Consider the following 25,632-nt stretch of genomic DNA (forward strand, 5'->3'; position numbering starts at 1 on the left):
TGAATGAAAGCAATTCCAAGTACACCCACAAGACCAATTTAGCATGCCAGACTGACAGCAGACACTAGTCAACTAGAATCCAAAATAATCCAGTCCGAGTTCAGAGTGAAAAGAAAATGGGATTTTAAGCAAAGAAACAACACAACAAAAAATGAGAAATAGCAATTTAGAATCAAGTTTTAAACCAAGTGATAAAAGTATTATCAGCCAAGTTCCAAGTTTTATGTAACACCAAAATCAACAGCATTGCAAGGGGAGAAAAACTAGTACCGAGTATTAGATTTGTAGGTAGAAGCACCATTTCTCATAAAGGGAATATTTCCCTGCATCTTTGTTCATGCCAAGATCAGTTTTGGTCACTTTAGTAAGATGCTATACGCACAGTATTTGTCCGAGCTTTTCAACACAGCCCAAGTTCACATTTTGATTAGGCAATGCAATTGAAGGGGAAAACAACTGAAGAGATGTGATATTATAAATTTACTTCTAAAAAGCTTTTAGCTTACCACCTTAAATCACAGATTAGTCAATGAGCTTATGCTACTAATCAGAATGGTGACGTATAAAGAAAATCTCAGTAAAAGTTTTGGGAGACATTTTATTAATGTACAGTTTTATTAGTGATGTACAATAGACATTCCAGTTCTCCACGTGTTTCATCTCCTTGAAGCATGGTAAATGCTTGTTCATATACAGAACTACATGATGCTTTCTTATAAGGATGAGAAATCATGAAAATCTAAGTGCTACAGTATATTTTGTAGTGATTAAACATGTTGCCCAGAAGAGTAACCAGCCACTTCAGAGAAGCACTTCTAAAAAATGCTTCTGGGCAAGTTCAAATGCACCTGTTCATAAATAATGATTGGTTTGCTCAAGTTCATTATACTGCTAAGTACAACTGTCTCCAATATAAAATACCGTTTCAATATGTTTCTCCACATGGACAACTAGAGTCTTGTCATATTTATTTTTAACCAAGGCTAATATAAATTTACAAGTAAAGTAACTTTAGAATTTATTCAGAATAATTATTTTTCAACCAGAAGCTTTGCTTTGGACAATGTAGAAGTATATTGCCAGTGACATTCTGCAGCAGAAGCTGGTGGCTTGCAAACAGCAACTAAGGACTAAATATCAGCAATACACACTTTTACAAGAATTCTGACCATTCTGAATGTTAACATTAAAGACCAGGTACTTTAAGTTTGTGTGCCTGTCAAACAAGTTAAACCTCCACACAAAAAAAGAAAGATATCCCACAGAACACAGTATTTCAGGGAACATATCAGACAGTGGCATGACATTTCTCAGATCAAATTGGCAACTGAAATTTAACATCCACCTGAGCTTGTTTTGCTAGGCTTACTATTTCAGAGAGTTTCACCACCTGGAAAAGAGAAGATAAAGGCTTCATTTTAAAACACTCCTAAGTTGACTGAGTTGGACCAGATAATCATTTTAAACAAAGTAATGCCAGAGAATAAGATTCTTAGTGTTTAAAAACAACCACCACGACCACCCAACACACTGACCTAGTCCAGTGCTTCTTAACCACCTTTAATTGAAGAATTAGCCAAGTCTTTTGGAAAACAAAACCCAAACCATCTCACACAGTTATACAATGTCTGGTTCTCATTTACGACCAAGCAAACATCAAGCTAAATGCTGCAAGTTTACCACTTTATCGACCATGCTGCTGGGGGGCAGGGGAAGCGGGAGAAGGCTGCAAGGGTTGCCTATTTACAAGGGATTTTAGATATCTAGGATCTTTTCCTCCCGTAAGTTTTTGTTACAAGCACTTCTGGACCATACTTTGATACCTTACAGGGGCTCAACTCCTCTTGCATAATTAGTCAAAACTTGTGTGGATTAATTCCTGCTTAGAATCAAATACTACAATTGAGCAAGAGGATCATCAGGAAAGAGAAGATTCAGAACTTTAAGTTTCCCCATGATACAAAATCCACCAGACCCCTTCTAAAATTTTTTGTAGATCAATCATCTTTTTTGTTGCTACACATTTGTAATGTTTCCTTTTCCACATTACCTAACTTCAAAAGCATCTAAAATCCTAGTTAACCAAAATCATTTATGAACATCTATTGAATATTTAGGTTAAAAAAAAAAAGCCTTTAATATCTCTGGTTATAATCACTGCTTGGAATACTCAACTCATCATGCTGATTCTGTTTGTTTATCCCATTCATTCCATCATCTTACATAAAGCTGTTTAAAGAATTACCTATGTACAACATACAAATACAACTGTAACCCTTTCAAAAAGGGTCTCTGCAGACAATCTAAGATTACAAAACTAATTCAAACTCCACTTGCATGACCCAATGCATTTAATTGCCAGAACATCAGCAGGTTTAGGAGACACATTACATAGATGCAGTATAGCATAGAGACCCATATATGCTGTTAAGGAAGCTTTCTGTTGACTAAGTACAAGCTTGATCAGCCTAGCAGGACTTTACACTATTCTCTAAAATGGGAGGACATACTGTCAGGCCAAGCAGATTCTTCCTCCAAGTGACCCACAGCTGCTTCTGCAGCTTCAGCCCCAGGAAGCAAAGTAACCTGTCTGTATATATAACTACCTGATGAGGCAACAAGGCAATCAAATATGTATGGCCTTAACTATGCACACTGAAATATAGTGCTCTATCAAAGGAAATGTTGCCTTGCATTTTTCAGCAATCTAGATTTAAGTATTTTCTTCCAATTTATAAAACCAAATTCTTACCCATTCCCTACCAAGGAGGATGACTGATCTGGTAGTTTACCTGGGGGGGGGGTTGTTTTTTTCTTCAATTAAACCTATTTTTTAACCTTTTTTTTTGGGGGGGGGGGGGGAATTAAAGTCCCAAATACAGAAACTTTTGGAATGTAATAGCTTCTGATTACATAGTTCTTTGCTTTATAAATTATGTACAAATTAATTTGTAAAATATTTGCTGCAAGGGCTTGATCATAACTGACACTGTGATTTATCCTAGGATACCTTTAGTTGACTGAAAGGAGTTTCACTTTTGAATATTCTGTAACAGATGCTGTGTTCTGAATGTAAACAGCTCTCTTACCATTTTAGCGGCTTCATCCAAGTCATCACAGGCAAGGATCTTGAGGCCGCTAGCTGTTATTAAAGCTTTGGCATCATCAACCCGTGTACCTTAAGAAACAGACAAAAATGCAACCGTTACTGAACGGCATACTACTACTTCCAGAGTATGCTTATATTTTCTAGTGAAGGTGTTCCAAAAGTAAGCTGGTGGACAAAACTAGAAGACAACTACTTCAGTAGTTGTAAGAATAGGAAATCTCTATTAAAGTTGTCAATCCTTAACTCCTAAATTCTAGGTTTGCCTATTTTTCCATAGTCTTCAACTTGCAGGCAACTTGCTATGCAAAATATAAGCTTCAGAATATTTGTCAGTACAGATAGAAATACACTTACCACCCATGAAGAATACTCACCTTGCAACCGTACCACAATAGGTACTTTTAGGTCCAAATCCTTTACTGCCATAACGATACCTTGTGCAATCACATCACATCGCATAATGCCACCAAAAATATTTACCAGAATAGCCAGTACCTACAGAAAAAAATGACAATATTCAAATTAAAAATGGCCAGAGGCACAGCAGATAAAAGTAGTACTCAGCCTTTCAACTTGGGGAAAATTAAAGTTCTAGAAGTGCAATGAGGGCCTTAGCTCAATAAAGCGAACATCTGTGTTCTAGAGAACATCAGGAGCAAAAGTAGAGTTCACATACAGCAGGACATTTACTTCAGGAAAATGCTTTTGCAAAAATGCCTGTCCCTGGAAATTTCCACATTTGTCCTTCAAATCAGCATGAGATGCAGGCAATAGCCATTTCCCTTACACAGAATACAAGCTGTAAATAATTACATTAACAGAAACACAAACATTTTCTGTACTAATCTATCACTGCCCATTACTAGTCATGCTCTGAAGTCATGCTCAGAATATTCTAAAGAGAGCTGCTTTTCTTCAAGCAAATCAAACAGATGAAACCTCAGCAATTAAAGCTATTTAACTACTCAGTTTGTCAACAGTTTAATTTTCCCCTTTCTAACATTATCCAAGCAGAGGTATTTTCCACACTGGTCCCTCAGCATACTGAAGAAACCACCCTGAAGAACACAAGAAAATACACAAAACTCATATGCAAGATACTTTATACAGTTTACATCAAAAGCTATCATGTTTAAAGGTAAGACATCTGAAATATTTTTCATTCAGAAGGACCAAGTCTGAGCTTAAGGAAAAGACCTTTCCTACTTAATTGGTAGAAAGGAGGAGTGAAAAGATTTCAGTCAGTGGGTGAAATGTGGAAAAAAGTAGGAGCAAAAAAATGGACAGCCTTAAAACACAGAATAAACTTAACAAGACAAGACACTGTGCAGCTGGCAAACAGTAGCTTGGTTCCCACTTTCTTGCTATTAGACTGGCTCATCTGTGTCACATTGCTACCACCCCTCAGGAACAGGAGCAAGAGCAATCTAGACTGGCACCTACAAGGCTTTTCCAAACAATCCCTGAACTAGACCCAGCTAGAATCCAGTCCATGCCACCAGTGGGCTGCACTGCTGTTTTACTTTCAGCACCAGGATACCAGCTAGTCACCTTTTTGATAAAAGAGTAAGCAGCTGAAGACAGACAGAAAGGAAAAGAGAGTAGGAATTGTGCTTGAACAGCATCTCATGAGTCAGCAGACAATGTGGCATTGTAAGAACTTGTCTTCCAAACTGCCAATCCCCAGTTTTTTCCTCCTTTTTTCTTCTTGCTTGAGGACCATCTTCCTTTTCCCTCAGGTGTTCTGTGCCTGTGTCCCTCACTTTCTCCTCAGTTTGCTGAAAACAGGTGAAGTAAGAACATTCTAGGAAAGAATGTTAGACCCTGCATTTAATAAGAATCTTTCTAAAGGGGAAGAAACTAAGCACTGCCCTTGTGTGCACAACAAGCAGCCTCTATTTGTTTCTGGCACCTTCCTTGAAAGAAGGGCAAGAGCTGCGCTAAATTCTGGTGCAAAAGTAACATATCATTAACAGTTCCTGCAAGGCACTCCCACCTTGTTACCTCCTTTTTTGTTTTTTTGCTTGTTTGTTTTTAAAAAGTCCCAAACTGACATCCAGTTCCCATTTGGAATAGTCAACTCTCACGCAGACAATCAAGTCAGTCCTCCCGTTACCTTTCTGGGATAGTAAAGTTCTTCCCYTGGTTACAACCAATTTATTATTCTAATAATGTTCAAGCATCTCTGAGAAATTTTGAATAAGACAAAGCATTAATGGCCTTCCAAGCCCATTGTGAAGTTATTTGATCTTATATTATCATATAATTAGTACCTTAGAATCTTATTGTGTACAGCACAGAATATCCACCCTGCAACTCCATGTGCAAATCAGATCCAGCTGCAAAACAGGCACCCAAGTGCGAAAAGAAAAGAAAAGAAAAGAAAAGAAAAGAAAAGAAAAGAAAAGAAAAGAAAAGAAAAGAAAAGAAAAGAAAAGGAATGGAAATCCATTTGAATACTGGTTTCTGCTTAAACAGCAGGTGGAAGGAATTTCAGACTCAAAAGGATTTCTGGGAAAGAGTCAAATACAGCTGTTCCTTCAGTGGGGGGAGTGAGGGGGACACAAACGGCCTACTCAATATTCAACAAAAGAATATCTTTCAAAAAGGAGAGAACTTCAAAACTTTTTCAAGCCTTCATCTTTGTCAAGATTTAGCTAACATCTCCATTTTCTTCCCTTTTTAACTCTACGCTTGTAAAACCTGTTTTCTAAAGAACACGTACTAAGCATTATATTTTAAAGCACAGCTTGTCTTTCCACCATATAGTACCTTGATATGGCAACTCTTCCCTCACCTTTTTATCAGAGGTAATAAGTTTAAAGGCTTCTGTTACTTGCTGCACTGTAGCGCCACCACCAACATCAAGGAAGTTTGCTGGAGTTCCTCCATGAAGTTTGATTATATCCATTGTAGCCATAGCTAAACCAGCACCATTGACTATAAAAAATAAAGGTAACATTTAGGAATTCAGTTTATAAATCCATTAAAAGTCACTTAACATTCATCAAACAGGACATACCTAAACAGCCTATGTTTCCATCTAATCCTATATAGTTGAGATCAGCTTTTGCTGCATCCCTGTCTCTCTGATCTTCCTGTGTCCAATCTTGCATATCAAAGATCTTCTTCTGACGATAGGCTGAATTACTGTCAAAATTTATCTTTGCATCCATACACATAACTGAAAGGAAAGAAGGAAGAAAAAAAAAATCAACATGTCATTTAATGCCRTTGCTACTAAAATAATAGGTCATTTGTTACATGAACATGTTAAGAGTGTGTGAAGTCAAACTTGGTGGCTAGCTTATGCAGTGCAAACTTAAGTTTTGCTGAAATGACACATTTCACAGGAGGTAAGACTGCCAGATGCTCTCCAGTTACCCACACAGACAACCAATTAAGTCCCTTTAACTGTGCAAACAGCAAAGATAACCATATTTCTTGCGACACGCTAAAAAGAAAGAACTCCACAACAAGCTGTTTGATAAATCTGGGCAAATTATGCTTAAATAGTTAGCACCAGATTAATCCCTACAGAAGGCCTTCTTTTGGTATTTTTTTTTTACTCCTCTTAGATTTCTGCTTCTAGATTAAATATATATAGAGAGACTGTGTGTATGTGTGCATGCGCGCACACATAACAGAAAAAGCTAGCTGAGTTGGAAGAAAAGGTGTCAGAAGAACACACACACAAAATAAAGTTTCACTTAGATACAGCAGCTGAAATGGAAAATCTAGAGTATTCTTTACATCAGAACACAGTTACTGAGGGCAAGGGAGAATTCCCCAACTTCCTTTGGCTTAGCCAACTTCAGAATATTAACCACAGATTCACTGATGCATATATCAGTGTCTGGTACAATGTCCTCTTCAACATAACTCTTGTACATGTACTAAACTGTCTATACAAAGTTAATATCCACACAGCAAAAATTCATATTGGAACTCTGCTCTCTTACAACATTATATTGTGTTTCAAGGACAATACTAACTACTCTTTTTCTGTCTGTACAAATGTAATGTCATTCCCACCCCTCACTAGAGATGATATAAAAATGGCAAAGCAAGAGAAACAAAGGTGAGCTACTGCTCCATACGGTTCTAAAGCCCTACCAACGAGCATTCTACCAAGAGTAGCATACTCATTTAAGTGAATGACTTAAAAAACATAGTAAAGGTGGAGTAACTGTAAACTTGGACAAAGGAGCTGCATGCATCATTAAATTTAAAATTGTTACACCTGAGTTCAAGTACAAACATTCTCCACAGATTTTCTGTTGCTGTTGAGAGGGGAATTGGCTGTGATGGGTTATCAGCTAACTTCTCTACAACTGGATATGCTAAAAACCTGATTAAAAAAAAAAAAAAAAAAATCAAGAGACCACTTGAAAACCTGTTGTCCTTAAAACACATTGTCAAAATTAGTCTTTCTGCTGCATGAGTAGTAAAGGCAGGAGATTTTTAGAAGTTGCTGCTATTCTGGCTACCTTTTCAGTACCAACTGTGAACACCCAAGAGGGCTCAAGTTTCAAATCATGAACTTTGAAAAGACCCAGTTTCCAGGAATGCCTTATGCTGGGTACCCAAACAGAAGATGTGGCTTAAAAAAAAAAGCTATTTAAATTTTAGATGATACTTAGCAGCTAAGAGCAGATACCTACTATGCTTAGAATCCCAGATTTATTTGCTATATTAAATTCATTTCTCAAAGTAGCATGCTAATGCCAAGTCCTTTTGCTGTACACAGCTGAAGTTTTAGCAGAAGTTCAGTTTATAGCAACTACCTTAGATTTGCAAAAATGTAACCTGTTACAAGAGCAATATGAAGAGAAGAAACATTACCAACTCCTGATGCATCTTCCACCATAGGGTTTATTTCTATCATGGTAGCATCATATTTCAGAAAAAGGTTATATAATTTGATCATATTTTCGGCTGCTTCATCCACCAGATTAGGAGGAAAACCCATTTTTTGGGCAAGCTGAAAGTAGAAGAATAGTTATCTGTTCACTGGTGTTCAGGTTTTGATTTACAGTTACAAATTAGGAATCTCCCAGTCTAGCTATTATTTYAGCATCAACAGAATTTGCAGAAGAAGAATTTCTCCTATCTTCCAGAAAGGAAATAACTCTTGGGTTTGAAAAGATTGTTTTTAATATTAAAGACTGCACTTATCCAAAAAGAGAGATAGTAAAATTAGAAGCAAGATCAGCATTATATACCTTTACAAATACATATAAAACACTGCTGCGCAGAGTTAGATTTATATTAACTATTAAACTGAAAATATTTAAATATCTAGTACAATTGGTTTAAAGTGTCAAAAAGGGTTTAAGACAACTCAGCAGGCTCAAGGCATGTACACTTTATAAAATTTAGAAGCAGCACTCCCATCCTCACTAATGTGTACTTTTCCACATTAACAATTACCCTAACAGCTTGCTCCTTTTTTATGCCTTCTACTATGTCAATGGGTTCCTTAATTATCGCATCAGGATTCTCTGCAGCAACATCTTCAATATTAACACCACCCTGAGAACTGCCTATCAGCACAGGACCCTAGAACAAGAAGGGAAAAAAAAAGTGTAAATAATTTTATACCATATCATTGAAACTTAGTTCTTCCCATAAGACACCCCACAACAATAAAACCATGTTGTTAGTTGGAAAACCGGGATTTGGACAATTTACTTATATGTTCCTACCGAAGAGACTGTTACTATCTTTTCTATTCAATACATCTACACAAACCCTTTTAATAAAACTTTCCAAACTGTAAGGTGTATCTTGGGTCCAATTTCTTCTAACAAGGAAAACTCTATCCTTTGTACATCCCATATCAACAGAGGAATTAACATAAAGATACTGGTTTTAAATTTTGATAGAAAGATTCAAATTAGTAGTCACGTGTTTTATCTTCTAGGTTAAACTATCACCAGAGAAGGAACAACCTTATTTCCCCCTTCTCCTCTCACGCCTACACAAACACACATCAAAGCCAAGGCACTCCTTCATTCACCCTGTCAAGCTCCAGCTCCAAGGACAAATCCAGATCCGCACAACCTAGTGCAAAGTTAGTACAGGCCATTCCTACTCAGTTGGATCATAAAGCTCACTAACTATAGCCATCACTGAAAATAAGCCAAAGAGTTCTGACAAAACAGCACTCAATTATTCAATAATAGAAGAAATTAGATAGCTGAAACTGACAACATCCTTAGCAGGGAAAAACCAAAAAGGCTTCTGTCTCCATCTCAACAGAAGCATCAAGGACTCACTACCATGATATCTGAAAAATCTCTCCCTGAGGGAATATTCCTCCAATTTACAGTCAAGATATATTCCCTTGTGTCATCTCAACTACCTGCCCTTATCACCAGCCAGCATGGATTATGACAGCTGGCGTACTAAGGCAGCACTTCCTATTAGCACAGGTTTTAAACATTAAACAGCTTTATAGCTGTTGACAGTTAATTGCAGAAAGTGCAACGGTGGTTCACAGAATGCCTAACAACCACACCACTCYCCTCCCATCACCGTCCTTCCAAACAGAAACAAGTAGATGCTGAATTATCCTACACTGAGCAGCAAGGTTCAGCACAACATTTCAGGATATTCACATCCTGAACAAAGTCAGAAAGCTACAAGCATGATATAAAAATAATTCAACTCATCATTTGGTACAGTTAACCAAAGTGAACAGTTTTGCTTAAGACATAAGAAGTCTTGTCCCATTGATGAATAGCAATTGAGACACCCAGTTGCACTGTCAACCGTCTTAGAGGTCTTTTTCTCCCTTAATTGAAGAGATTTGCAGCAACAGAAATACACAATGTATGTTACTCAACCATCACATTTCCTTCTTTTGAAAGGTATTTTCTCATCATCATCATCCTAGACAAGTTATAGAAATTATAAGCATATCTAAAAACAAGAAATAAAAACTGAACAGTAATAATAAGGAACATTTTTATCGCAAAACAATAACCTCCACAATTATGCTCAATATACACTAACACAATTTTTTTTAATACGATAGCAAGAGCAAGTCAGGAAAACATATTTGCGTTCTCTCCCTAACTTGCTTAAATCGGTTAAGTAAATTTTCTTTCCATAAGCATGCTTGCTTAAATAGTACGAAATTTCAGATTACAAAATCCAACCATTTGTAGTATTTTAATGCCACCTTGTGGTAAGTCTGGCATGGATACTATAACATTCTGATCTTCCCAGCTTTTATGCAGTACGACAGAATACAAGTGTCCAAGTCTCTTAACTGTACTAAAACCCAAGAAACATATTTACTTATCAGAAAGAACACTATGAAGGAAGAGGAGGGAACACATACAATATTTAACTTGTGATTTTGTAAATAAACAAGAGAAAGACTAGTTTCCTTATTAATCCACACAAAATTATTTCATACTCACAGCAGAGATACTCCTCTTAAACTACAAAGAGCTCTGCCTCCATAAACTCCTAAGCATGTGGGTAGACTAACCTCAGTTTGTAGGGCTTCAGAAGGCAAAGTTCCAAGATCTGCTTTACCATGGTTTTGGTAAAGTTATTTAGCAATTCATTCTCTTTGCTTGATAACAGAGCAGTATTCTACCAGATTATACACTGACAGGTTTCAGGAACTGGTTTTGCATCGCAGCCTAAAATCTACATACCCACCATATAGAATATAGGAACATGAAAACTATGGCTTCCCTCATTCCAGAAGCTCTGAAGACAGACCTCCAGGCCCAAATCTCCTTACCAGTTTCTGAGGAGTATTAGCATAAGAAAGCTACCAGCACTTCCAGAATTACAAGGGATGCTCCCCAGGAATCTCTGCACACTGGAGGACAAGATGCCCGATTTATCCAGAACCATCGGCTCTTCCAAAATACTTTTATTCATCCTGTGTGGATAGCTGTATTTTTAAACTAAACTCTAGTATAAGCATCTGGCAGATAAGTGTCAACTTTAAAAACAAAATGAAAACAATCCCTTCTTTCCACTCATCTCCCCTGCAGCCATGCAACTCTGGATTTCAGTTGGGGCTACCACCACTCTTTTTATTATTTCCTAAATTTAAATTGTAGCACAACATTGTTAAAACATTCAAAATGCTAAGGCAACCATATAGTCAGAGATACTGGCAAAGGAAGGGCAGCTCATGTATATTTCTGAGTTTCAGATACAAGTGACCCCTACAGCAAACAGTATTCTTTTAATTCAGCTATAGCAAGTTAATTGAGTTCTATTTCTAGTATTACTCACTTGAAATGACCTTTCCATTGTTATCGCAAAATAGTATTCTCTCCTGGGATATCTGCGCTCACAGATAAATACTTGATTGCATATCCTGCCCTTTTCTCCTGTCTGCTTGGTAAATAACTTCTTTCCAATCATTTTGGAGGAGATATCTTTTGCTTCTTCTGGACTAGAATACAAGAAGCTCAGAATGTGACAAGGAAACCACTGGAAAAACAGAAGTAGCATTAAAAAAAATCTTACCTAGTTTTTGTTATTTTTAAGCTTAATAATTAAAACATTGGTTTTAAACTAATCAATAGCTTCAACTCATTCTTAACATAAAATTTTGAAGTTTTTCCACTTGGTTGGATAATTTAGAAGTGACTTACGAAAAAACTATTTTCACTCCTCCTTTGAGGCCACCTTCAAATGTTCCTTTTCCTCTACCACCAGCTAAAACCTGTGCTTTTACCACAAGGTCCTTTGAACCTAGAATGAAAGAAAACCCACAATTTGACATATGTGACTCCTAAAAACGATTTGCCCCAGGTAGAATAATAAAGGCTCTTTTCATTTTATTCCCTCCTCCCCAGATTCAAAACACAAATATGTAAATCAAAAACTGTATCATAACTCATATAGGTTATCCTGAAAATCTCAAACCATCCACAAACTGCAGCTTTAGGCTGTTCTGTGAACAAACCTTGGTGAGTTAGTAGCCGAAAAACATCTTTCATCTTTGAGTGTTCTGATTTATTTTCATAACACATTTGTCTGAATCACAAGTGATTAAGCAATCAGTTAGAAAGGGTTGGTATCTCACAGACTATTAACAAGATTAAATTTATTTTCCTCAGACAAATAAGAATACCCTATGTTTTCACTTTAACCATTATCTTCTCAGCAATGATATGTAACTATGGCACTTACCCAAGTTAATTGTATGTCCATTATGGCTTCCATTCAGCAGAGCACTGATGCATAAGCATGAGTGCTTTGCAGAAGTCAGAGGCCTAAGCAAATCCACTATTTTTTCCCAGAAGAGGCAGAGCAAGCCTTTTAGTTAATTGTCTTTAACTGTTTTAAAATTCCTTTCCAAAATACTCTTCTAGGTAGGGCAGGCTGTGCATTTGGATTTTAAAAAGTAAAATTTTTATTTTTACTATATTAAAAAGTAAAATTATAAATTCATGATCAACTGGGCTATTTTACAGTGTCACTGAAAAATAAAAAGCAAATAAAGCATATCAAGTCATTTAAGGTGATAAAGGAGGAAAACCAAAGCTCTGAGATACAACTCAAGTTTAATTACACTCTGAATACACTGCAGAAAGCAACTAGACTGCAAGATGCAAGAGCTGCGCCATTCACATTTGTGTGGCCCATCCCATCTTGTTCCATGCTGCAGTTAGCTGAGCCACTCTGGTCTTTCTGGGCAAAGAAAGAACTTGCTGTCCTCTCAGATGTGAAAAGAAACCTTGGAAAAGCATCAGAGAAATTACAGTGCTTGAGCAAAACTACCCTCTGTGCATAGTGAGAAGGATTATGTCAGGCACCAAGAAGTTGTACTAATTCAAACTTTAACCTGCACACTGTAAGCCCAGACGGAATTAAATAGGCATAATATCAGAAGTTAAGGTGATTATGAGCAAAGGGAATGCTCAAGTTACTACTCCCAATTAGCTACTTGTAGATTTATGTCATTGTCAGGATGAACTGACAGAGACATTTAAATTCACAACTAATATGAAGTTCTTTGGCATGAGAAGCATGCAGGCTATATACATGCAAGTTATATGTAGATTTATTATGGTCTCTTATTATCTAAGATTTAATTCAGTTCTTGAAGGTAACTATTTTTATAGCTACTGAGTAGTGGAAATCAAGTAGATTAACATGTTTTACGGAAGCCATGCAAAACAAGACTTTGGCCTTTTTTATTCATGAGACCCACCTTTATACAATTACTTTAAGTACAAAGTTTGCTTGCTTTAAGAAAGACTAAACGTCATGATGAACAGGATTATAAATAGTAGCTTTATAGACAAATGAAAGCCACATTCTCTAGCACACAAGCTAAAAAATAAAGTTCCACTCATTTAAACACAACTTATCTTCTACATAAGCGCAAACACAACATTTGGAGGCACATGACTTTTGAGTGTTAGCATGAAATGGAGGGAAATAATTTCTTCTCTGTGAAGAGATTCAAAAGAGACATTTGCTCCCCTGGTCACAGGGGATTTATCTAGAAACCTTTACAAGGATTTGAAGTTACTCAAATATTTAGGATTCAAAATATTTGCAGCATTATTTAATTTACTATTTTGAGTTTTCCATAGAAGTTTTGCATTGGAGAAAGATTCAGAATTTATATACTCAGCAATCAAGACCAAGAAATTCAATTTACAGACCCTTAGGAAGTTGAGAAGAGAGGGTCTTATTTCTCCACCCTACTTTTCATCTCCTACACTAAGCCTAGAATGCAAAAGCTGCTTCTACAGAGAAGTTTTCACAAAGTCTTAAATTCATCCACAAGCACCTTCTTGGTAGGGTTTATTCCTCCCAGCAATAAATACCAAAACATGAACAAGTCTGAACCAGATGCCAACTAACGTTCTGATGAGATCTGATCTGGAATTTTATGTTCAGCTCTGGCCATGATCACAGAAGTAATCTTCAACTGGAAAGACGGTTACTGAGATGATCAGTGAACTGAAGAGTTTCTCTTACAAGAAGGGACTAAGAGAGCCTAGCACTTCTTTTAATCTAGCAAAGGAGACTGAAGCAGGAACCTCATTACTGTCATTAACCATACCTGGTGAAGGACAAAACAAAAGAGGAAAAAAAACTTCTACAAGTATATCAGTACACTGTTTCATGCTGTATGTCAGCCGAAAACAACCACCACCCACCAAGTGAAGTCAGTTTAAAAAAAGAAGAAAGATGCTTCTTTACACAGATGATAGTGGAAGGCATGAGAAGAGACATGGAAGCAGAATCAGGAGATTCAAAAAGGAATTAGACAAATTCTTGTACAACAGCTCCATAATCATACACTAAAAAGACTAGGCAGAGGTGTTGCCTCTAATATTCCTAGAACAATTACGGATGCTGGGGTTACATGAGGGATATGGACTGCAGAAAATAACCAGGCTCACATTCTCCCTGAATAGCACGTTCTTCTGCCACCATGAGAGACTGAATACTGGGCAGGATGCACCACTGGCCTGATCCTATAGGATCAAGCAATTTACAGGCAATTAAACTTCACAGATGTAGCTGAAACTAACTTAAAGGCATCATGACCTGAGATAACCATAACTTGATCCAAACAAAAAGCTTATTATTCAATAAACATTTTTTCCTATAGCTCCTATTTAAAGTGGCCATAGAACCACAGATGACAGAAACGTTTGGTCACACACCTCAACTGCAGTGTAACAACTGCAGCACTACCACACAATCTGATACAGCCATTCCCACAGCAGAGAAAACTGTTGCCATACAGGAGCCCTACAATAAATTGGAAAGCAGAAACTTGCAGCATTTTTAACTTAGTGTGAATAGTTGGGCCCTTCCCCATTTTATTTACACTGCTTTGAAATACTGCTAGGCTTTTATTTAGACAAAAAAATAGCAGTCTCTGCCCAGGAGCAGGTATCCACACAAGTAATTACAACAGCTTAGCACTACTCTAACACAGCACCTATCCTGTTTCCTGCCCTCAGCCTTTCACTCCAGTTTACTTGCTCATACCAGCACAAGCACTCATGTGATATCTTCAAGAATATCAGAAGAAGTAATAACTTAAAGCAAAAGCTAATCTAGCAGACTTCCACAAGCCTGTGCACTGTGTGACAGCACTAGAAAATGCACAAGGACACAGAAGTGCACAGGCCAGAAAGCTGGACCGCTGCTTTCAGCAGTGGTGAGAAAGGGTAAAGCTTTGGCGTTAACCCTGGGCACTAGATCAAATCAACAAACTTTTCAGTACACCTAAAGTCTGAGGCAAGCAAGCTACACAGGCAAACAAGCTACAGAGGCAACACAAAACTCAGTAGACCTTTGTAAGAGCAATAACATTTCCATATTAATGGGAGTTAGCGCTAAAGCATACATAAATAAAACAGACTGAAAAGAATCAGGAAGTGTTCAGAAAATTAGAGTAGACACCAATGAGAAGAAMAAGTGCCTGAAATTAGCAAAAGATTGAGTTAGCATCTGTTCAGGACAACCAAATCTATATAGTAATACTATAGGTTTCATCTATAGCAATGGTTTAATAACTAGGCAATGAAAGATAGGAAGTGCAACCAGGAAACAGCCTGATTTTATTTCAAGCAATACTGGTATTTTTTGATTGGAAGGAATAATTTCTGAGCTTTCAAATTAGGAGAAAGGCATCTTCTCTTTACATGCATTGATCCAAGAAGTACAATACGATCTTATCATAAGTTTATCTAAGAGGCAAGAAGGATTGTTGTTCTATCTCTGATATTTTCTGTGCAAGTAGAAAGTCTGATGGTTAGGACCATGACACTCTCCTAAGTATACAAGACTAATGTGTTCTGATAAAACAGGCAACACGTTTGTGTAAATAACCAAAAAAGTAAGAGACAGAGATAGGTTAATAGCACAAGTATCAATCAAGTCCTCAACTGCCATTCAACTGCAAACTTACCCTGGGAGAGAAACAGAGACCCATATCTCCTGCCTCATTAATCCTGTATTTAAAAGCTTTTAGTTCCAAGAAGAATCTCTATCCAATTGTAATGCAAATCAATCTTTTCTTGTTGCAGAGATATAATAAAAATTCTAAGTTTGGACAATATCATTGTATTTACTGGAATCAAGGAAGGAAAAGATAGGCTTGGCAACTAACAATGCATTATTAACATGTCTCACCATAAACAGCATGCCAACCCTTACTTTGAATGGAAGCAGAGAATCTCTTAGGAGCATACTGTCTGTGTTTTGTTTTGGAAATAAATAATAACTATTTAGAATTGAACTTGAACATTTTTTTCAGCATCTGAAACTTTCAAGTGCTAGATGAATCATTACATGCAAACCACAAGTATGGTTACTGAGATAATTATATGCCAGGAATCTTCATACTTTCACTGAAGGAATCATATCAGTCAGAAGAGGGAACAAGATGTTTCATGCCTATTACAAAATATTATTTTCTACRCAAATGCATTCTGCCATTAATTAAATAACTGCATCAAATTTTTCATCAACCTGCAAGTCTGGTTTGTTTTGGCAATAGCTTAAGTCAAGCAATTAAAATACAGCAGTCAAAATTTGAATCTGCTGGTTAGATGAGTTATTTGAATTAATGAATTATTATCAATATGCTTTGATATTAGGACTTCAAAGGAGTGAAGTGTTATGCAGGCAAGCAAAGGCTGAAGCAAAATGTAACCTTCAGATGTCAAAAACAGTGTTTGCCAGAAATGCAGTAAATTTTGACTTCCTAGACTACTACTGCTGGTTATCTAAAGACTTTGGCAGGTAAGCAGAAACATACTTGAAAAAACTACTTARTATCCTTAATAAATCTGATCACTACAGCAGATTTATTTGAACACTTCAGTGATCAAGGATTTCCGCACAAGTCTGTCTCTTAGAACACCATCCATGTCCTACAATGGCTGAATAAACTCCTCTGTCTGGAGGTTCAGATTCTAAAGACAATCTAAAAGACAATCAGTTAACGCATGCAAGGAGATAATTCCCAAACAAGGAAAACTGATAATGGCAAAACAAGCAAGAAGTACTAGGAACAACAAATTAGATGTGAGCTTTCAGTGTGACACAAAGAAAAAAATAATAATAATCACAGACTACCAAGGAAGGTGTGGCATCCTCTGAGGAGACAACAACACAAGCTTCTGGGCAACTGTGTCTGGTATACCAAATCTTTTGAAGAGCAAATAAAGAAAAAGCTCGTACTTTGCCTAACAGAATCATTACACACATTTTAGTAAACTTTGGTTTCTGACTAAATCAAGCCTGAGATCAGCAAATTGATTTATAAATCTACACAGGTTTATACATTACTTTTTTTTTTTAAAATGGGTACAGAGTGTACATTTAGGCAACAGACAGAAAAAGGATAAAAACACTCAAGAGAATTTAAAGCTCAATTACTTGAGTCATTCTGTAGAAAATATACAAAGAGAGATCACTCCTTATAAACCACACTGATAAAGAGACGGACTAGATCTTTTAAACTGCAGTAGCAAGAGTAGCAGTAGAGAAGACTCCATTGCTTTAAGTTGCCTTTCAAAAACTCTGGTTTAGAAAAGTGTAAGAATGTTATACACCCAGTTTCACAGTGCTTCCTATTCTATACAGCTTATTTTATTTACTAAAATTTGAAAGTCAGTCATGAACATGAAGGTCTAGGACCTACTATCTTAAAATCCTACAACACTGCCAGAATACTAAAGATGCTTCAAGACATTAATCACTTCAGAAGTCTTACCTCTCAAATCATCAGGAACAGAAATTTATATATTACATCAGCAGAAAAGTAGGCTTTTCTACAGGCATACAGCAGTCACTCCCTTCTGCCCAAACAATTGTTATAGAGGAAGGTGTCAGGAGGCATCAAAACTTCAACTACAGGGATACATATACTTTCATAGGTGCTGTCTCAACAAACCGCAATACTATAAGCCTGTAATTTCAAAGAGCCTGTTCTTGCTGAGCTATGTGCTATCGCACTAATGAAGCAGCTGTTCTTCAAGCAATAGTCATGGGGTTTATTAGTCATGTTCTTGATAGCAAATGCCTATCACCTCCTAAATCAGCACCAGTCATTACAAGTGTTAGCTAGAATGCACAGATAGGCTGAGAGGAAACCATAAACTTAGAAGCTTTCATCAAGACAAACTACAGCATCTTATGAATACTCTGGAACAGAAGTTATTCAGCTCACTTCTTTAACATTTAAGTAAGACACCTGTGTAACATATGAAGAGCCACATATTGCAAGACCACAAACAATTAGAAAAAACTTTTTTTTTTTTAAATCAATAAGATCTTTAAAGACCACATCAGATACAAGTCTTCTCAGCTCTGAGTGGAATGGATTTTTTCAGTAGCAGAACTTAGATCTGGGTTCTAAGAGACCGAATGGAGACAGTGAACTACCGGATAAAAATTAAGTGAGCAGCAACATTTACAGAAGGTCTAAAACTCTCTTAAGTGACTGAATTACTCAACGGTAGTTGTTTTGAAGGAACAGAGTTCTATGAACTACTACGTGATAATACTTCACTTGAAATGAGATAGAGGGCTTTTTATAGGGAAAAGTTCTTTGTGACAAATAACAAATTCCAATGATGATTCTCAGAAAGGCAGATAAATACGAAAAGAAAAAACTATATGAAAACCAACGTTGTAATAATTAGTGTCCAACCTTCCCACTACAGAACAAAAAAAGCTTTTTTTTCTTACAAAAAACAAAAAGCAAAACAAAACAAAAAGCAGCTGCAGAATCACAGCTAGAAGAGGAATCTGAGTTGAAGAAAGCATTTGAAGAAATCTGGTACCAGAAGCAGAAGTTAAGCAATCAAACTTTGAAAAGTTTTAAAAAAAAGAGAGAGAGAATTTTGAAGTTGCTTGCTTAAGACTCAACTCATAAGTGATCTGTCATCATTGCTCAAAAGGTTCTCACAGCATCTAATTTCATCTCATGTTAGAGGGAATAAGACAATGCAAGTTCAAATATGGCATTTTACTTCACATAAGATTCAAAATTACATATAGGGAAGCAATATGCTCTATTTAGGACACTTTGGACTTTAGCAGAAAAAAAAAATTAGTACAAGAACCTGAAGAAATGAGGGGAGGGTGGAATGCTTTCTGGTGTCCAGACTATTTCAACTTGCTTCAGACCTCAAGAGAAACAAAGCTTTGGATGAAATTCTAACAAATGTTATCATTTTGATTATTTAAGAGTTTCCTCTTTCAATCAAGCTCTAAGAGAAACAGCAACATTACTGTGTATCAGCTTGATTCTACCTCATGCCAGTTCACTTGCAGTAATAATAATCCTTGGTATGGTTGAGCTTTGGCTTTGTTTATACAAGCGGGTTACACTGATTAGCTACAGCGATACAGCTAAACTATGATAATTTCTGTTAGTGAAAAGGGTGCATTTGCTATTAACCTACACCAGCATAAAAAGTTACCCATTTCTAACCGGAATGAGGTATTTGCAAAAAGAAGGAAAACCAGTGCCAAAAATTCAAGTTTACAGAGAGCAGGTTTCTGACAAAAGGTTATCAGGAACGTGTGGATCAGCACTAGACAGATAGCTGGTAATACTGCTTGCTCTATCTTTGTAATGTTTTAGGCAAACATTTGAAAAACCAGTTTAGCACACAAAGTGAAGCAAAAGATAATCTTATTATCTACTTGCAACAACTCTTACACAATAAAAGTAAACAGTGAGCAGGTGGACAACAGCTATTTTTTTCCCCACTCTCTTAGCGATTGTATTTATGTACATACTAAAGGAAAACAAATGGAGAAATGGCTATATTAACAGAGAAAATCAAAATACTACAGCAAAGGATAAATCTGACACTATTCAGAATGACTTCTGGACAATGTTTAAGCAATGCCTCAAAACCCACGCCCCTGCAGTATGTTCTCCATCTGGACAGKCTTCCTTTCTCTTCTCTAGTACCAAACAGAGCCAGTCTGTGCCAAATACCAACTTAAAGGAAGTTCTATACAGCAGACATCCAGAAGCCCAGAATTCCTTAATTTTTGCTTATACAGGAATGTTAACTCAAATACTTCACAACTTCACTTTCCCTACTCCTGAGAAGCTGCACAGCATCCATACACAAGATATAAGGCCTATCTGTGAGGTCACATGGATGATACAGAGCTACACTACAGCAATCACAGATATATCTACTTCACTATATGTCTCCTCTCAGAAAAAGGAATAAACAAAGGAATCCTGACTCACAACATTCTCCTGTTGTCTAGCAAAGAGCCATAGGCTCATCTCATCTGCCACTAGCAGGAAGTCTATGCAGATATTAACACAAGCAAAAGGGTATGCCATATTTGTGAAGTTCAAATCATACTACAAGCTCATCCTTAACTAGAGGTGAGAGACTGAATTTTTAAATTATTCTCAGAGTAGTTGGAAGTATTTTAACAAGTTTCTTTTGTACTGATGAAATTATAATTTTGTTTGTACCAGTTACTTTTTAATGGGAACAAGGCAAAGAAGATAAGCAGACAATACCTGAATTTCTAGGACATCAGGTCTGAAGGGAAAGAGGCTTTTCAACTCTTTTGTACATTACAAAGCAGTATAACTTGCTCTAGAAAAGAATTCTTCTCTTTGCATTAAATCTACAGACAAAGCAGAAGTGAATCTAACAAAATATATAACCTCTGGAATCATGACAAATTTGAATTAATTGGAAGGTCTAAAGAGGCTTAGGCTTTTACATATGGGAATGGAATATAACAAGCAATGACCTCCATTAAAACCTTTTGACGAGTCTAATACATTTTATTTTTTCCAGAAGAAGAAAAGCTCTAAAATAAACTATATAAATTAGTATTGCAGATATAAAGAATAGAAGCTGAATTTATATTAGATCCAAATTAAAACCAAAAATTTTATTGAGACAGGTAGTAGGTAAAAGGGGCAAATCAACGGACAGAGTCAAGTCCTAAATTAAAGCTCAAATCTAAGTAAGTATTTAAGCACCAGCCAAAGGAGATTGGATGCTTTTTCACCAGCAAGCCAGGAATTTAACACATGACTACAAGCCAACATAGTTCTTCCCCCCTACAAGAAAGGAGTAGTTGTATTCTGCCAGGACAGCATGTTCACAAAAGGAAAGGATTTTGCCCTTCTGCAATATAAAGGTAGGTATCCTTCACCTTCTCTGATCTGTGGGAGTTCTGGACTACAGAGGCCTTACCTATCACCACCACTGAAGCTATTCACACAAGATTTTCTCTACCTAGCTTGAGAGGGGAAATGTAGGATTTGCACAAACCAGAGTGCATTACACATCTCAAGGAAGTCTAGGTACATAATAAGATTTATACTTTCCTCATTCTCTCAAAATACTTTCCTTCTAAACATGGATCAAAAGTTACAAGAAAAGCATTTGCAGAGTCTGGGGTATGGGAATAATAGTGCCTCTAATATACCTTCACATCCTTCCCTGGAAGGAGGGTCAAGTGTCTCTCAACCTAAATTTCAGGGATGGAATATAACGGCATAAGCCCTTCTCAACGCAAAAACAAGAGTGTCCTTATAACTAGGTCGCTTAACTGATTTCACTGTTTGCTTGTGCATTGTGGCATTAGAAAACTTCCGATTAGAAAATGTCAGTATGTAAATACTCAAATCTGCAAGGAAGTTTATCCACRGAAAAGGCTCTCTTAAAGAGAAGGTATATTCAGAACTCCAAGAAAAGTCTTACCGGGAAAGACAGAAAAAGTAGTTACACCTTGCATCACCTCCCACATCTATATTGTATATGTTCTCTTTAGTATTATACCTATTTCTTTTGCTATTTTGTAAGCTTCTTCTGGTGACCTTGCAACCAGTCCATGTGGAACAGAAATGCCAGCCTCCTGCAACAGTCCCATGCTCAAGTATTCATGTAGTGACAGCCTCCTCTGTTGTTGCCGTTGCACCTGAAACCCATGGTTATTGAGTATTCCTGGACTTCCACCAAATACCTGAAGGAGGAGGAAAAAATAAAATAAAAAATAAAAAAAAGAACATGACTGTATTTTAAACTATTCTCTTGCTTAGGTTTAAAAAAAAGTCTATTTATTAAACAAGTACAGTTTAGTGTACCAGTACAAACATCTGAACACTAAATCCTACGGTTCTTGTACTCTCTAGTCTCTTCCATGTTAGTCATTCATGTCATGTCTAGGTTTTTACTGGGGCAGAGCTGGGGCAGTTGCTAGCAGTAACTAGCAAGGGCTGGCAGGGTTAAAACACCCTTGAGTGTTTAGTTAGTATTTAAGTACTTCAAGAAGTACATCTGTAGGGAAAAAAATCTTCAGTGAGCTTGGAAGAATAAGAAAACAGAAGAAAAGCACACGGAATAGATTTGTTCAAAAATTCTGGCAGATTGTCTTCTGTCAAGCTAAGGGAACTAAGCTCTGGGGAGGAGGGGCAGTGAGAACTACTTTACATCAAACTCAGAGGTTGTACATGGCGTGGCACATCAAATTTGCTACAGAACAGACTGTCCAGCCTTCATATAACCATTATGAAACAGAAAATTAGAGATAAACAGTTTCAAACATCAATACTGAATGAGAGGGTTGACAGAAGTGCAAGGTAACTTTAACATTTCAAATACTAAGTAAAAGAAAACATGTTGAATATTCAGTCTAGGAAACTCCAGTGCGGAGTAAGTGATTCTTAATTTCTTCTACAAAACTGATGTACAGGACTCCGAGGATTTCTGACTGGATACTTCATGTACAGCAATACCAGGAGAAATCAATTTTGTTTATGAAAAATCAGAAGTAATACTACATGAACAATGCCTCTTAAAAAGAATGGCTACTGATGGACTTTAGGAGAGAATTCAGCCAATTTATCTACATTGATTAGAGCTGAAAGATTAAAGGTATAAAGAGTATAAAACAGACTTGGATACAAGTAAGACTTTATCTTTGATTAAACAAAAAAAAAAGTATTATTGGATAGAAGTACCACAAAAATCAATCTGTATTGGGAAATTTCTAATAAACTAGATTTGATTTCATTTCAAATATAACAGGCAGTGCTGACAACACAAGAGTCTTACTATAGCATTTCAGGCTAGCAAATCATCAGAACCTATTTAATCTCTGAAGGATTCCTTCTGCAAGCAGCAGGCTCTTTTCTTGGCATCGGACCCAAGCGAGAGGTGCTGATTGCTGTGGCTGCTGTTTCTGGAGCTGACTGACTGCCCGTGCCCTCAAAGACTGCAGCATAACATGAGAGGGCAACTCACAGCGACCTTCCTCCGCAGGGGGAATGAGGACCRTTGCACAGAGGATTTTACACTTTAGACTCGCTAGTTCTCTTTTTCCTATTATTTTCCACGGGTGCTGTAGTCAAGAACGAGATTACGCTCCAAAGAAGGATTCAGGGGAAACAAGACCAGGCCAAAAGGACTGACTGCTAGGGAGAGGCGAGCTAGGAGCAGCGTGTTTACTGGCATAGCCCGGTCTCGCGTGTGACTCGCACGGCGGCAGGGATGGAAATATCGGGATTTTTCAAATAAGTTAGGAGAAGGGGGAGGAGGGGGTGGAGAGAAAGGAAACGGGAACCTCCCGGGGAAGACCTGCCGCAAGCCACAACGGGGCAGCGGCCGGGGGCACGCACGTCGAGGACGGACAGACAGATGGACGGACAGACGGCTGCGGGGAGGTGCGGGAGCGGGCGGCCACCCCTGCGCCGCGGCCGGGCGGCGGCGGGAGGGCGGCGAGCCGCCCCCAACGGCCGCTGCCCCGCAGGGGGCCACCCCAACGGCCGCCGCCGCACCCGGCCCCGCTCCCGCCCCCGCCCTCCTCCTCCTCCTCCCCCCCGGCCCGGCCCGGCCCCCCGCCGCTCCCGAGCGCCCGCTACCTTCGCCGTGGCCGTGCCCAGCGCGGCACGGAGGCCGTTGCCCCTCAGCCCGGCCGACACCCGGCTGCAGATCATGGAGGCCGCCATGGCTGAACCCCTTCGCCCTCAGGTGCCCCTCTCACCGCGCATGCGCCACCATCGAGCGGAGGCGGAGGGAGCAGAGGGAACGCGAACGCGGCGGAGGAGGAAGCGCTCGGGCGGCTCCTCTTCCCCAATAACAGCGGCCTGGGGAGGACTCTATGGTCTGCTTCGCCGCTGCCTGCGCGGCCCTGCTGCCCCCTGGCGGGGAGAACTTGGCGCGGCAACAGGGTGTCCAGCCTCGCTCACCAGGGGACATCAGCGATCGTGTTTACTCCGAAGATATACTTTTCCCCCCCGTATTTTAAGGTGTCTTCATGCAATAAAGCAAACAAACCAATTGCTAAGCTGAAGACCCAATGTTTAGACATAATTATTTTGAAAACCATGTTTACTTCCCCAGTCTACTAGGCTTGGTACATGGTACAAAAAAATAATTTCTGCCTCATGCAGCTTAAAGCTGTGCGTCTGCTTTTGCAAATTAGGGTGCATATATCTACCCTGGCGAACTTGAGTCATTTCATTAACAAACTAATGTAGAAGACGGAACTCTCTACAGAACCCAGGGAATGGAGTTTGTGAGTCACAAGGAAACAATGCTTTTTCTTTAAAAGAAAACATTAACTAAGACAGACTAGTGGCCTGGGAAGCCAGAATGAGACAAGTCCTCTACTGACAGTAAATAAGAAGGAATGATACAGTTATTTCCATACATAATGAATTTCAAAACTAGATTTAATCTTAAGGAAAGCAATGCAGGAGTTGTAATTTTAACGGGTTTTGCAATTGAAATTACCCAATAACTGGCTGGGTTGCATTTTTTGTTCTGAAACTGGAAGTGTGCTATAATAGCTTTCCTTTAGGCAAGCATTGCAAAAGACATAGTAACTATAGTTCAGTTATTTCATTTCTGGTCCTCCACTGTCTTGGATATGCTGTTATTATCTGTTAGCATTGCAGTGAACTCAGCAGAGTGCTTAGTTATGCGCCTGATCTGTCCAGACATTCCAGGCATGAGTACATGTCATTGAACCTGTAATAAACTGCAAAATTTCGATAGACCCTCCAAAACTTTCCACTGCAGCTGGTAAAATCTGAGACATTTCCTTGGTAAACAACTTCTCTCTTCCAAAAGGAAAAAAAAAAAAAAAAAACACTCCAACTTTGTGTTCTTTCTCTGCCAAATACCTCTCTGCTGTAACCACACTGACTCTTCTCAGATCACCAGACTTGCCTGTGGCTCTGTCACAGGGTAGTACTTATATGTCATTCCCTCATATAAGCTCCAGGAAATTTCATAACTCCTACCAGGAATCTCACATCAGGAGGGTCTCCGAAATGGCTTCCCCTCCTGGAAAAAGGAGGAAWAAGTATGTAGCAATGAAACAAAGTTACAAAGACAGTGTAACAGAGTTTGGCAAAACTTAAGAGGGTCATCCAGAGCTACTGTAGAGAGACTAGTATTCCCTGGAGATCAGGAAACTGAGCTTACATCCTGACTCAGTTGCTACTGCAAGAAAGTCAGACAAATCACTCTGGGCTGGTAATTCAT

General features: G+C 38.1%; 1 protein-coding gene across 1 annotated transcript; it reads right to left on the minus strand.

The window, feature by feature from the left end:
• Nucleotides 1-580: 580 nt before the first annotated feature.
• Nucleotides 581-24,235, minus strand: SUCLA2 (succinate-CoA ligase ADP-forming beta subunit). Its single transcript, XM_026054953.1, has 11 exons — nt 24,003-24,235; nt 21,922-22,105; nt 11,746-11,845; nt 11,381-11,543; nt 8,543-8,671; nt 7,955-8,093; nt 6,132-6,293; nt 5,907-6,049; nt 3,484-3,604; nt 3,090-3,178; nt 581-1,390 (listed from the first exon to the last, which is right to left on the minus strand). The coding sequence occupies exons 1-11, from the start codon at nt 24,087-24,089 to the stop codon at nt 1,316-1,318; spliced, it is 1,392 nt and encodes a 463-aa protein (XP_025910738.1). The 5' UTR covers nt 24,090-24,235; the 3' UTR covers nt 581-1,315.
• Between the last annotated feature and the right edge of the window lie 1,397 nt (nt 24,236-25,632).

Source organism: Apteryx rowi, unplaced genomic scaffold (assembly GCF_003343035.1).
Source record: "Apteryx rowi isolate R43461 unplaced genomic scaffold, aptRow1 scaffold_976, whole genome shotgun sequence".
In the NCBI taxonomy this organism is placed as follows: domain Eukaryota; kingdom Metazoa; phylum Chordata; class Aves; order Apterygiformes; family Apterygidae; genus Apteryx; species Apteryx rowi.

What these genes read in the sequence shown, in the direction of transcription:
- SUCLA2 (XM_026054953.1), bottom strand. Translation starts at nt 24,089, where the DNA reads ATGGCGGCCTCCATGATCTGCAGCCGGGTGTCGGCCGGGCTGAGGGGC. An exon ending in GGAGTGAAAATAGTTTTTTC is followed by an intron (nt 11,544 to 11,745) that starts GTAAGTCACTTC and finishes CTTGTATTCTAG; the next exon opens with TCCAGAAGAAGCAAAAGATA. An exon ending in TGGAAACATAGGCTGTTTAG is followed by an intron (nt 6,050 to 6,131) that starts GTATGTCCTGTT and finishes TATTTTTTATAG; the next exon opens with TCAATGGTGCTGGTTTAGCT.